Consider the following 15,464-nt stretch of genomic DNA (forward strand, 5'->3'; position numbering starts at 1 on the left):
CGTGGGAGAAAGATGAGGCTTTCTGCTCCCGTAAAGATTTACAGCCTCGGAAACCCTGTACAGGGTTGCTATGAGTTGGAACTGACTCCACGGCACATAACAACAACAACAACAAAAGTGAAAGTGTAGATTGCAAACACTGATGGGAAAACAAGCATGGTTTAGGGGGTAAAAATCGAACAGATAGAGTAGGAAGTATTTGATTGGCAAAATAAAACAGGAACTCCACCAAATGGTGGGAGTGCCATTAATGACAGTTATCTGGAAAAGGTGGCTAAGAAAATTTGTTGTTAAATGCCATTGAGGTGGTTCTGACTCACATGTACCCTGTATAGGGTTTGCAAGTTGCCACTGATAAGCTTGAATCACTGACCGTGTGGCTCAAACTAACTTTGCAGTCCAGCATATTACACATATCAAACCAAACAAACATGCCAACAACAATTACAAACCCCCCAAGCTGATTCTGACTTACAGAAACTGTACAGACAGAGTAGAGTTGCCCCACAGGGTTACCAAAACTGTAGTCTTCAAGACTATAGGACAAGCAGTCCACCACAAGGTTGGCTTGAGCCACCTGGGCAGCATCTCAAAGTCACCAGCTGCTCCTGGGAAACCCTATACAGGGTTGCTGTGAGTCAGAACAGACTCTATGGCACTTAGCAACAACAATACAGAAGCAAATTACGGCATCTTTCTCCTTCAAAGCACGTGGTGGGTTTGGGTCCCTGATTGTTTGGTTAGTAACCAAGTGCTTAACCACTGTACCACCAGGATGTCTTTCATGCAGTCATCCACTCACCCACTGCCATCAGGTCAATTACTACTCAAAGAGACTCTGTAAGACAGAGGAGGACTCTCTTTCATTGGATTTCTTTGACTGCAAATCTTAGCGGGAGCATAGAGTCTCCTCTTTATTCCGTGGCATGGCTGTATCTCTGAACTGCCAATCTTGTGATTACCAGCCCACCATTTAACCCACTTTTTATTACCCGGACTTCTTCATATAGTCATTTTGGTGTTGCTAAGTGCCATCGAGTCTGTTCTGATTCATAGCGACCCTGTATAGGGTTTCAGAGGAGGAGCTGGTGGGTTTCAATCACTGACCTTGTGGTTAGCAGTCCAGGGCTGAACCTACAGTGTCATACCAGGACTTAGGGCATCACAAAAAGGCATTATCTAAGCACTTTCAGCCCCCATTTTTCTCAGCTGTAAAGTAAGGGGAATCTCCAACTTTCTGACTGTGAAAAGTCTCTCCAAACAACCATATTTACCACAACAGTTGAACTACCTCTCTATCTAGATGTTTCTGAATCTACATGTTCAACCATGAACTCTTTTATAAGTTCTATGCATATACGTCAACTGCACATTAGATGTATCTTTTGGGAATGAACTACCTCTTCCCTTCTTCCACTAACTTCTCTTCCTAACTTCCCCTCTTCCACTAACTTCTCTTCTCTTCTCTATAAATGGCACCATCATTTAATCCAATTCAGGCAGCAGGCAACTAGGAATCATCCGTGATTCTTCTGTTTTTTTCTGGCAACAATATCCAGCTAGTAACCATGAATGAATGATATGAACTCGATCACTAAAAAAAATCTGTCCTGTCCTCTCTAGCTCTACTTCTAGAGCTTTAATTCAGGCTTACATCATATCTCACCTTTATTTGTAATTGTTTGGTACTGGACTTTGCTTCCAAGTCCATACTCTTTTCAACCACTACTTGAACTTGCCAACAATATGATCATTCAGAGACATAAATATGTACACATTACCCCCAGAATGCTTAAGAGTCTTCACTAACATCCCCATTTATTTATGTCCATGATTCTCAAGCAAAACGATGGAGATACCAGATTTGTGACTCCAGGAAGGCAGTGCTTTGACCCAATATCAAAAACAACTGCCGTTGTCAACTACTGCTATTGACAGGAATGGGCCTCTGGGGGAAAAACAAGGATCCTTGACCTACTGGAAAAGGCTAACCGGCAAGTCAACTGTAGATGCACAATGATGTCCATGCTCTGGGCCTTTGCAGTCCCATCTCTCTCAGTCCACACTCTAGTCCCTTTCCCCCTAGTCATGACTCACATGCATTTGGATTTAATTCCAGTTCCCTAAACCTGTTGGGTTGTTTTTTGTCTTTGCTATGAATTTCCTCACCTAGGACTCTCCTTCCCCAATTGTCTACCTGACAAATGGCTACTCATCTTTCAAGAACCATACTGACTAAATGTAAATCACATACAATTGTTTCCACAAAGCCTTTTCAAGTCTCTACTATGGAATGCTTCCTGCCATATATAACTCTCTAATTATCCTAGTGACACCACAATGCATTTACTGTTGATAGTTCTATCTTCCCCTAAGGAAACATAAATGTCTTGGAGGCAGGGTCCGTACCTTATTGCAGAGTCCATAGATGGTGCACATTGCTAAACACTAAGGCATTAACCAAAACGTTGGCAGTTTACTATACCCAGAGGTGCCTCGAAATCTTACAGAATTTTGAATTCCCAGCCTCTAGCATAAGCTCATTGCCCTCAAGTAGATTCAGACGCATAGCTACTCCATAGGATATAGTAGAACTAGTTTTATAGAGTTTCTGAGGCTGTAAATCTTCATGAAAACAGATGACGAATCATTCTCCTATAGAGAGCTTGGTGGGCTCAAACCACTGAGCTTTTGGTTAATAGTCCAGGGCTTGACTCACAGCACCACTAGGGTTCCTTGCCTTTAGCATGTTGTTGTTGTTAAGTGTCGTCGAGTTGGTTCCAACCCATAGTGACCCTGTACAGGGTTTCCGAGGGTATAAATCTTTACTGGAGTAGAAATCCTCATCTTTCTCCCGCGGAGCAGCTGGTAGTTTCAAACCGCTGACCTTAGGGTCCGCAGCCTGATTCGTAACCACTACGCTACTTGCATAGTGCCTGGCATACAGCAATGCTTAGTGAAGATTTGCTGACTGAGTGACAAGATGATTTTTATGGATACCACTAGCTCTCACGTTTGGAAATACATGAACAAGTGAGGCAAGTAGCAGAAATTAGAGACAGAGATCTGCAATTCAGCTTCATACAAGTGGTTGTTCTCACATATAAGCATTTAGGAGCCAGGACTGTAAAGACAATAACTGATCCAATAAACACCATTTGTTATATTCTTACAGATAATTTCTAGTTCTCTTGTTGTTGTTGTTCTTGTTATGTGCGGTGGAGTCAGTTCTGACTCACAGCGACCTTGTACAGGGTTTCCAAAGCTATAAATCTTTATGGGAGCAGAAAGCCTCATCTTTCTCCCATGGAACAGCTGGTAGTTTTGAACTGCTGCCCCTGAGGTTAGCAGCCCTATTTGTACCCACTATGCTACCAGAGCTCCTTTTTAGTTCTCTTACTTAAGTCTTCTGAAAATACTGGAAAGACATGATCAGTTCTACAAAGCATAAGAGAGAGCACATATTCGGTAAAATTATAAATTTTAAACAAATTGTTCTGACTTGACAATAGTTTATAATGAAGACTTGATGCTCTCTGCAAAATAGTTTTAGTTTCTAAAATACAAATCCTCTGGAATGCTCACTGATTCTTTTCAGCAATCCTATGGAAACAAATCATGACTTGAATCCATCAGTTTCAGGTAATTTCAGCTTTTCTCCAATCCAAAGAAATATAACAGAGAATCAGCTAATTTCTTAAACATAAATTGTGTTACTGAAAAGTCCAAGATAAAGATTGCCGTATATATATTTCAGTGACAAAAATATTAGGTTTCCATAAAAGATCAGAACCTTCATAATAAGGATTTCACATTAGTGGCATTCATGATTTTATACCATATTTTTAACACATTAGACATGGCTACAATTATATTTATGTTCAGAATTACAGTTTGTCAAATGACTTATTAGAGTGTTCTAAATGCATGTCTGGGTAAAGTTTGCTTTATTAAACAATTACAAGTTGTCAGTCACTCTAAATGGATTTACCTGGTAAGCTATATAATAAATACCACACTAATAAGTTAAAGAGTGTTTAAAATAGAAGGTAATCACCTTTAAGTATGCCTGTTTCCACTTAAAATTGGCAGGGAGAATCTAGTAATGCAGAAGATCTATACCTTTGCGGCAAAGAGTGGGTGTTAAGGAAGAAGGAGGGGGTTAAGGAAGTTCTGAAATTATATCTCTGAGAAGGAAAAAAACAACAAAGCAAAGGAAATCCAGTGCAATACTGATTCTAGAGAAAGGTGGTGTTTTGAGTGAGGAAACACGAGAGCTTTTGGAATGCCAGTCTCTCCCTCAGCCCACTCAGATTTGCTTAGTGACTTAATCACTATGTCTATTGTTCACACATTTGTATTAAACTGACAGAGTGGCTTCCTGGGGATGTCTGGGATACTCTAGAAGAATGTTCTGGAAAGTGTGGTATTCCAGGAGGCAAAGCAGTTGCACTTTGGAAAGTCACATGTGTTTTACCTGGGGTGTTCTCAGTTGTTGGTAGTCTCCCATGGTGTCAAGGGATGCTATTAGTGGGTCCACTAATGAGTTCTTGGGAGCCTGTGGGGCACTGTAGGATAAGCACTGGACTGTTCACCACAAAGTTGGTGGTTCAAACCCATCAGCCGCTCTTTTGAAACCCTAAAAAGGGTCACTATGAGTCAGAACTTACTTGACAGGACTTAACAACAATGAGTTCTAAGCACTGGACTGTGACCCACAAGGTCAATGGTTTGAGCCCCGCAGCTGATCTGTGGGAGAGAGATGAAGCTTTCTGCTCCCACAAGGAGCCTCAGAACCCCTATGCAGGGCCGCTATGGATCATCATGGACTCAGTGGTCCTTCACAACGACTTCTTTATTTGAATGGTTAACTGTTTATAAAGTACATTTGAAAAAAAGTAGAATGTGTTATAACCTTGAATGAGGCTGAGATGAAAAAAGTCATTAGTGGATTTAAAATTGACTTAAAACTATTAAAGAAATAAATAGTACAAGTAATATGCAGATAAGGCAAAAATACTAAAACTGTCTTGCAAATTACTTCAGTTAGAGAAATCATTGGTACAAGCTAGTAAAGGGGAAACTATTCTCAGTACAATTTATGACAATGCAGTCTGGGCCTTTAAATCAGAAATTGAGCAAAAATGGATCTAAATCCACCAAATAGTCTAAAATTTGGGTCATGTTGAAGCTGCTTTGTCTTTGAAGCCTAGGTGCCAGGGACTGAAAGTTCAGAATTGTCACCAAGAGGAGTCCAATGTTGTTGTTGTTGTCAAGTGTCATTGAGTCGATTCTGACCCATAGTGACCCAGTATAGGGTTTCCAAGGAGCAGCTGGTGAGCTTGAACCACCGACTATGCAGTTCAAATAGATTCTGCGTAATTATGAGTCCAAGGTATAGAGGCAAATAATAACAATTCATCCCAAAACAAATGTTAAAAATTCAAGAACACTTACTTTCCTTTTTTAATTGTGTTCCTGCCAAGCAGTGGGTCAAGCACAGGATCTATTACTTCATCAATGTTTTCAATTAAGACGATATCTCCAAAGGCCAACGCTGTTTCAATAGTGTTCAAAAACCTTTAAATTAAGTCAGAATTGAGATAGTGTCAGTAAGCACATGAAAAATGCCCAAGGCTATTTATATGATTAAATTAATTTAATGTAGATATTTTAAATGGGATATACTAACTTAAAGCAGACTATTTTATAAAGTAATAGTCTTCTTCAACTAGATTACATGCACATAAAGATCAGCTTTTGAGAGAGATCTTACTGTCACATTTTTCCAAGTAAAATTCAAAAGTCAAACTAAGGCCATATGTAAATTAATTCATTTCTAAAATAATAATCATGGTGGAAATAAATGTAATCCATCCAATTGTATAAATTAAATTTTTTAACAGGTCCTTTACATTTAATTAAAAAATTCAAAATTATACTAAATGTCTAGTGACTTCCTCAAATTGTCTTTTTCAACTTTAAAATATAGTCATGTTAAGTGGTGAATTTTCATTTTATTCTATTCCCATTCTCCTAAAGTCTCTCCCAACCCCCAACTTTTTTCTCTCTAGGTATTTAGATCAACAAGGACTGCATTTATCTATATAACTACAGAAATTTCTTACCTCAGTTTATATGTGAAAAGCTGACAAAGGGTCAAATGAAATATCAATTGGTCTAAAATAATTTAATCAGTGTTCAGTGAACACCAACTACACATTGACAGCTTTCAATTTATGAGATAGTAATGTTGTGAGGACCCCAGGATAAAAAGAATCTCATAGTAAAACCAGTTTCAAGAGTGACAAGGGAACTTGACAAATAATTAAATTATCTTTAGACAGCCAGTGTTGGGATTTATTGCCATGTCGAGAGCTTGCTATAGACAATGTACATATTTAGGAATATGCCTGCAAATATCTTTGAACCTATAGGTGCAGGTGACTAGCGCTGGCAGATCTGTGGTTAAGGTTGTTGGGCTGCTAACTGAAAGGTCAGTGGTTCAAACCCACCAGTAACGCTGCAGGAGAAACATGAGGCTGTCTGATCCTGTAAAAGATTCACTATGCAAGCATCATTCCCACCCCCTCCATACACAGAGTAGACAGCGATGGGCAACTTGGACATTGGCTACTCAAAATGGGGGTGCTTCAAAGGCAAGAAGTGACTGGCTTACAAGCTTTCAAGTGGGAATCAAGATCCAGAGGGTGTGGAGGAAGGTAGAATCTCCACTGAGTAGTAGCCAATCTGTCTGCTGATGAAAGGAAATGTGGATAGGTCTCTGGTGATACAATAGTGAATAATTGTTATCAGGCTGATTGTGAGGATTGGAAATGTAAAGGTAGATGTTTTGTAGCAAAAGGAGGGAAGTGATTAACTTTCCAGTCTAGGAGCAGAGGTCCCTAGGATCATCAACGGAGAAGAGCGGAGAGTGGGACCCTACCCAGAGAAGCAGTGATGCCAGAGATGGAGGCAGCGACAATGACTTGGAGAGATGGTGCAGCTGGGGACTTTAGACACAGAGAGGGAGAGGGGCTGTGTGCTGACGACTGGGGGGCAGGCTTGCAGGGTATACCCTGTGGTTGATTGATGATGCATGGAGGGGATTGTAACCATGGCAATGAAACAATATACAATAGGATGAATGTATAACTAATATTCTCCCATGTAGACTATCACATAATTCACAATAAAACATTTAAAGAAAAATTAAGAAAAAAAAAAAAAGATTCGCTATGAATCAGAACTGACTCAATGGCAGTGTTTTCTTTTTTTTTTTTTAATTATTATTATTTACCATATACCAACACTCTTAAGACATTACCCTATATATCATCTTGCCTTTCTTGACCTTAGAAAATGTTTCACTTTTCAGATTCAGTGTTGGAGCTAAACAACAAGCTAATTTTTTCTTCATTTTAATTGGACATTATCCAGCATAAATGGTTTTTCAGCAGACATACTTTATATGAAACATGAACAGACAGAAAAACAAAACAAAAACCAAACCTGTTACCACTGAGTCAACGGAGACGCAGCGACCCCACGTGCGTCAGAGCAGAACTACTCCTTATGGTTTTCTTGTTTTATGTTTCTTCCCAGAAGTAGATCACCATTCCTTTCTTCTGTGGTGCCATTGAGTAGGCTCGAACCACCAAGTGCTTGGGTTAGTTGTCAGGTGCAAAGCACTTGTACCACCCAGATAAACCACTAGCATCATATTGAAATGTTTTAAAGTGATAAAGAAGTCTAACAAATACTGTTGTCACTGAGTGCCTTCAAGCCGGTTCCGATTCATAGCGACCCTGATAGGGTTTCTGAGGAGGAGTTGGTGAGTTTGAACTGCCAACCTTGTGATTCAAACAAGCTTTTGGTCCAGTGCCATGCCAGGACTCCAACAAATACTAAATCTGTATAAAAATTAAACCCACCTCAAAGCAGCTATAAACAGAAAGTCAGCCTTTCAGAATCTACATACCCTTTCTGGCTCAGATGTGTGACTTTGAGGTCAGCTCCATACTTATTCTTGATCCACTTAATTCCTTGTTGCTGGGGATCTATCATCAGGGGCCAACGCTCACAGTGCGTTAGGATAGTGGCATTTTCAGTTGACATTCGGTCACTGGGCAGTCCTTCGTTATTCCAGCCAGCAATTGTAGCATCATCTGTCAACATGGCTACCAAGTCCAGGCCTTCAGTTATTGGAATGGAAACCTTTGAAAGCAGAGTTGAATGCAATAAACTGGCATTGTTGCAGAGGAGGGAGATTCAGCATGACAGACAAGAAAACAAGAGACTGAACCCAAGAAAAAGTGACTCTAGGGGAACAAAAATAAATGCTCTCTTAGAAGCAAAATAAAGTGCTCATCATCAAATACAATTCAACCTGCTAAGCCCTGTATTGACCTCTCAGGAGTCTGCCGACAGCATACTCAATTTATGATTTATTAACTGCTTCTCTTGACTTCAACTGAACAGTACTTTGTTTTACACACACATCTACAGCTATTTCTATCAAATCCGAGTGAAATGTAGTCACCAAGAAGAATGGCAAGATAACAGAAACTTATTTGCTTATGAATAATCAGCCCATAGAAACAATGTTAAAATGCAATGTCCCGCTCAGGCATTTCTATTTAACTATAGGTCATCACTACAAGGAGATGACGTGTCTTTCTGGAATAGGTCAACAAAATGTATTCAGTCCTTATGAATTCCATTAGTTTGCTATTGTGCCAGGGAACTTATGTTGAGGGATTTGCCTAGACGGTGACAGCAGACAACAGCATTATAAAATGATATGAGTTGTTATCTCCTTCTAAGAGAAGGAAACAAACATCAGTTGGGTTTCTTTACACCGACAAGGAGAAACAAGAAAAGAATATCAAGAAAACAATACTATTTACAATAACCTCTAGAAAATAGAATTAAATTCCTAGGAATACACCTAACTAGGGATATAAAGAGCTTATGCAGTGAAAGCTATAAAGCACTGCGACAAGAGATTAAGAGACTTATTTAAACTAAAGGATAGGCCATGTTTATGGACTGGAAGAATTAGTATAGTGAAAATGTTAGTACTACTCCCCACAACTATAGGTACAATGCAATGCCAATCAAAATTCCAATAGCATTAAAAAAAAAAAAAAAAGGGAAAACTAAACACCAATTTTATAATGAAAGGAAAGAGGCCCAAAATATCTAAAACATCAGAGCAAAACAACAATGTAGGAAGCCTCACACTTCCTAATCTCAAAATACAGAATGCAGTCACAGTAATGACAATAGCCTGGTACTGGTTCAATGATAGATACATAGCCAATGGAATTGAGACCCCAGAAACAAATCCATTCATCTACTTATGAACAACTGATTTTCAACAAGAGGTCAAAGTCCATTCAATGGAGAAAAAACAGTCTTTTCAACCAATGGCACTTGCAAATTGAATATTCACATGCAGAAAAGTACCCAAAACACAACACCACACAAAAACTAACTCAAAATGGATTAAAGGCCTAAATATTAAAGTTAAAACTATAAAGTTCTTTGAAGAAATCATAGGGGAAAAACTACAGGCCCTTGTTTCAAAAAAAATGGTCAAACACAACTACAAATACACAGTAGAAAACAAAGTAGACAGTTGGGCTGCAGATACCTCTTAGACATAACAAGTTACCTCATGGGATTCATTTCTTTGAAGATTTAGGATCATAGTCTAGTGGGTCAATTCAGTCAAGCTGTATACCATAGTTCATAATGTTCATGTTCTACACCCTACTTGGTGAGCAGTATATGGGGCCTTAAAAGTTTGGGAGTGGGTCATCTCAGAATACAAGGATAAGTCATAAAGTATTGCTACAAAATCATAGAAACCTTTATTAAACAAAATATCAAAATACCTATGAAGCTATTGTTTCTCCACAAACCCTCCATGGAGGTGTACATATTTCTGAATATGGTATTTCCATCTCTATAATCCTTATCCAAAGAATCCTGCATGCTTCAATTCATACCACATCAAAATGGCAGTTCTGATATCCTTGAGGAACTCAAATCGTGCTCCTCTTAAATGGTCTTTGAGCTTTGCAAACAAAAACAAGTCTGAAAGGGCAACATCAGGACTGTAGGGTTGATGTGGCAAAGTCTCCTAACCAATTTTTCATAGAACAGCCCCTGCTACCCTCAAAGAATGAGCAGGCGCACTGTCATGATGGAAAAAAGTTCAAACAGCACAATTTTTCTGGCTTTTTTTCTCCTCAATGTAATTTTCAATTTTCTTAAAACTTCTTCATAATGAGTCCCCATGATCGCCCTGTGTCTTTTGAAAAAAATCCATCAAGAGCACCCCTTTAGAGTATCCAAAAACATATAACCTTCTGAGCTAACCTGCCTACCTTGTATTTAACTGGTCCAACAGAGCCCTCAGAAGCCACTGTTTTGATTAGACCCTTCTGTTTTCTGAAGGCACGCTATTGAGACTAAGAAAGGTGAATTAATGAGAGAATTTGTCTGCAGCCATCCATTAATTACAGAGACATGTTTAAACACGTTTTGCTTGGAATAAACCTATGCATACATGAGCTGGAACCCTATTTCAAAAACTAGCAATAGTTTTTGACTTACATTTGTACAACTGTCGGCCTTTAATTGGCTGGAGACAAAAAGAATGAAGAAAATCCAAGAACCAAAGAATGAATCAGAGTATAGGACTAACTGTCTTCATGGAGACCAGATGGTGAACTAGATGATGCTCAGCTACTACTCCCCAATATTCTAACTAGGGTTCCAGTAGATGGATCCTTAAAGAAAGAGGGAAAATACGTATACCAGAACTCAAAATTCTCAGAGTCCAGATTTACTGGACTGACTGAGATGGAAAAAAATTCCAGAGACTGTCTTCTGAGATATGCTTTTCACCTTGACTAGAAATGATTCCCTGAAAGTACCTTTTAACTAAAATAGCAGGGTAACTCAAAAGTAAAGAATTTCAGCCCCGAGAACTACCTTAGTTATTTAGTGCTGCTATAACAGAAAGACCACAAGTAGGTGGTTTTTCTTTCCTCACAGTTGAAGAGGCTGGAAGTCTGAATTCAGGGCACTGGCGCTAGGGGGAGGCTGTCTCTGTTGGCTCTAGGGGTGGGGGGGGGGGGTGGGGGGGTGATGTTCTTGTCTCTTTTCAGCTTCTGTCCCTTGGCCCCTCGGTGATCTTCACGTGGCCTGTCATCTAGCTCCCTCCATCTCGGCTTGTTTCTCTGCTTTCTTAATCTGCTCTTTTATATCTCAAAACAGATGGAAGCAAAATACACCCTGCGCTAATACAGCTTGGTAAACATAACAAGAACACCCATTCTCAAAAGGGATTATAGAAGTTAGGATTTGTAACACCTATATTTGGGGGAACAACTAACTTTATAGCAAGAACTGTGTTCTTTAAAAAATTATCCATATGAGATCAAACTGAACAGTTATTTCAAAACAAAGATGACAACCTTGGGGGAGGGGCAGCGAGACTGAAATAATGGGAATAAAACATCTAAAATGGAAATAATGAGAATGTTGATACAAATTGAAAAATGCGACCAGTGTCACTATGGGTTATTACATCATCAAGTCAATTTTGACTCATAGTGACCCTTTATAGGGTTTCTGAGACTGGAAATCCTGCCTGAAGGGAGCAGAAAGTCTCATCTTTCTCCCAATGCATGGTTGGTAGGTTTGAACTGCTGACTCCGTGGTTAGCAATACAGTGCTTCTCTTACAGCGCCACCAGAGATCCTTTTTCTATGTATACTTTCACCAAAATTAAAATAAAATATTGCTTAAGTAGAGACAGAGAGAAGGAGGGAAGCAGAAAGTGTAGTAGGGAAAGGAATGTATTGTAAAGAATAAAACTCATTCTCTATAAAAACTGACTGACTTACAAAACTTAAACTACATTGTAGATAGCCCTTTACTGTCAGTTACCAATCAACAAATGTTTATTGAGCACACTTCCTGCAGGCTCCGGAGTCACCAAAATGAGCAAGATGACTAAAGAGCTTGTCCTATAGTTTGCGGCAGACACATGCCTTCATGAGAGGCTGTAGTAAGAACCTTCTTACAGAAGGCAGAGGAAGCTGTAGGAGTTTGGTTTACTCGTTGGCCAAAGAGGTCCAGCAAACAAAATAAGATTGATGCAATCCAATATGAATATAGGAAAAATAGCATCATATTCCTATTATTTCAAACTATAATGCTATTTTAGGATCAAATCAAACTATGTCATACAGCTATGAACAACAAACATTAGTATCTGACTTGTTACACAAATTCCTTGAAGACACAAGCAGTAGAGTGTCTTCTATAATAAACATTCTCTTATTAGCAAGGGATAAGGAGCTCTGGTAGCATAGTGGGTTATGTGTTGGTCTGCTAACCATAAGGTTAGCAGTTCTAATCTACTAGCTGCTCCATGGGTGGAAGATGAAGCTTTCTCCTCCTGTAAAGATTTACAACCTTGGAAAACCTATGTTGTTGTTGTTGTTGAGTGCTGTCAAGTTGGTTCCGACCCACGGCGACTCTCGATAGGGTTTTTCTGAGGAGCGGCTGGTGAACTGGAAGTGCCAACCTTGTGGTTCAAACTGACCTTGCAGTCCAGCGCATTAACCCACAGTGCCAGCCACACCAGGAAACCCCATACAGAGTCTCTGTAAGGAGGAACGGACTCAATGGCACAGATCAAAACAAAACTTAATTTGAGGCTTTGAATAACTTTGATTTTTTTGAAAATCAAATTAGTAACAGAAAACACACCTGTAGACATTGTATCACCACAAGTGTATGAATTGTTTCAGCACCTAATTTGTGCAGGGTAGAGTACTGGGGATTCAAAGAGAGCACTAACTTTGGTTTTCTTTTCTCTTACCGGTCAGTGTAACGTAGCAGGGGAAATAAAGCAGGTAACCCACATTAAAGGATATCATAAATACGGTGAACACACTTGGACTTAGATTTTAGTTTAGTTTTGCTTTGTTTTGAAACTAGTATTAAGTTCATTTAGGTAGTTACAGCACTACATACACCCATTGTTTGTCTTCAAAATATTTTTTGATAGTTACAGTAGAGGCATCATTTTCTCAATATTATCTTAATCTAGGTTTTCAATTCACTCTTCTTTAGAGAATTCCTTGAAGGAGACGGCAGAGAGGGAGATGAGTTTGGAAACCAAGTGCAACGAGGGAGACTTCTGAGACCAAAGTCAGCCTCTAAAGTCATCACATTCAAGGCCCCATCTAATTGCTTCATACGTAGTGTCAGTTTGTTACGGGTCAGGATACTACCACCATGTGGAGCAGGATAAAAAGAAGCGAGGCTCGCTTCCCTAGAAAATAAGCTTTACTAGAGAGAAAAGGGAAGACCGGCAGCAAGTGGCAGGAGCCAAGTAAAACTAATCCTAACACCAAATGAATATGAATCCTCTGAAAACCCACCAAGGAGCATTTTCTAAGAGAAAAGGGAACTCCCTTAGCAGACAATATTTCTTAATATGCTGGTTACAAAGCCACTGCTATTTATATAAGGCATTGTAAGTTTATCAAATATATTCATATACCTTTTACTCTTTCCATTTTTGCATTTAACTCTTACAAGAGTCTGGCCAGGTATACCAGGGATGAGGAAGGCTCAGAACACCTTCTATCTATGTCCTCTTAGGTCAGAATAATGAGTGTAGTACCAATGCCCTCTGTCCTTAAACTTGTCTATGTCTCTATCTGCTCAGCTAGATGCAAACAACTTTCGATAACAGTTTCATTTAGGTCCTTAAGACCATGTAAATACACTACCCCTGCCCTTTTCAGTCATAATTCTCTGTTTCATTCATACTCATTCCCCAGCTTTCTGTCCTCCCACCCCCACCCCCCATCCCCAGTTGTACCATCTGACAATGCTCTAGTATTCTCTGTTTGGACCAAACTCTCTTCTCACTCCAGCTTCCTGATTGTTTTAACCAGTACTCAGCTCTCCCACAGGGCAGTGGCTCTCAAGCAGACTGCATACTAGAATTACATGGGCGCCTTCAAAAGATAAGGCTTTCTGCTCTCATAGAAATGTGCATCCTTGGGAACTCTATGGAGGGTTGCTATGAGTCAGAATCTGAGAAGCTGGATTACATGAAGAAGAATGTGCATCAGGATTGGAGAGAGATTCATTAATAATCTGTGATATGCAACTGATACAACCTTGCTCTCTGGAAGCAAAGAGGACTTAAAAGACTGATGAAGATCCAAGACCACACAGCCTTTGGTATGGATTGCACTGCAATGTCAAAAAAACAAAAACAAAAACAAAAACCCTTACAATTGGAGCAATAAATAACATCATGATAAATGGAGAGACGATTCAAGTTGTCAAAGATTTCATTTTGCTTGGATCCACAATCAACACTCATGGAAGCAGTAGTCAAGAAATCAAATGATGTGTTTATTGCAAAAGACCTCTTTAAAGCGTTCAAGAGCAAGGATATCAGTTTGAAGATGAAGGTGTGCCTGACCCAAGCCATGGTATTTTCAATAGCCTTAAATGTATGTGAAAGTTGGACAATGAATAAGGAAGACCATAGAAGAATTGATGAATTTGAATTATGGTGTTGGAGAAGAGTATGAAAAGTATCATGACCTGCCAGAAGAACAAACAAATCTGTGTTGAAAGAAGTACAGCCCGAATGCTCCTTAGAAGCCAGGGTGGCGAGACTTTGACTCTATACTTATATCAGGAGGGATCAGTCCCTGGAAAAGGACATCATGCTTGGTAAAGTGGAGAATCAGTGAAAAAGAGGAAGACTACCAGAGATGAATTGGCACAGTAGCAGCAGCAGTGGGCTCAAATGTAACGATAATTGTGAGGATGGCCCAGGACCATGCAGTGTTTCCTTCGGTAGTGCATAGGGTCGCTATGAATCAGAACTGACTGTTTAAGCATCTAACAATGTGTCCCTGGTGTGATGCAATAGGATCAGCACAAAGTCGATGGTTCAAGCCCACCAAATCCTCCTTGGAACCCCTATACAGAGTCACTATGTGTCAGCACCGACTTGATGGCACTTATAACAACAATAATGATTTGGAGCCAACTCAAGGGTACTTAATTACAATAGCAACAACATTTCATTATTGAAATCTAATATTCTAATATCCAATTCTCGGAACATGCTTGTCTACATCTATCACACACTTTTAAACATAATACATATGCTAACCAATAACAGTATTAAGAAATCCAGTCCTGTATCCTACAACACTTTGAACCAATCACTTCAGAGTACTCTGACATCTCTATCCAATCTAAGCTGCCCCTCTGATTCCATTATTGTTGTCCTGCCTATCCCATCACCTTTTCTGCCTCCGTTTCTTTCTGGCACATCTGCCTGCCAATCTTACTGGATTGAACATTCTCTGTCCTCTGTTTATCCTCAGATTTTGAGT

The 15,464-nt window shown here is 39.5% G+C and overlaps 1 protein-coding gene across 1 annotated transcript in view; it reads right to left on the bottom strand.

Annotated features, from left to right (window-relative positions):
* DNAH11 (dynein, axonemal, heavy chain 11) overlaps positions 1-15,464 on the bottom strand; it is a 436,577-nt gene that overhangs the window by 96,093 nt on the left and 325,020 nt on the right. Inside the window, 2 exon segments of the mRNA XM_006832223.1 lie at positions 5,458-5,580; positions 7,982-8,217. Coding sequence (XP_006832286.1) covers positions 5,458-5,580; positions 7,982-8,217 — 359 coding nt within the window.

Source organism: Chrysochloris asiatica, unplaced genomic scaffold, assembly GCF_000296735.1.
Source record: "Chrysochloris asiatica unplaced genomic scaffold, ChrAsi1.0 scaffold00006, whole genome shotgun sequence".
Taxonomy (NCBI): Eukaryota; Metazoa; Chordata; class Mammalia; order Afrosoricida; family Chrysochloridae; genus Chrysochloris; species Chrysochloris asiatica.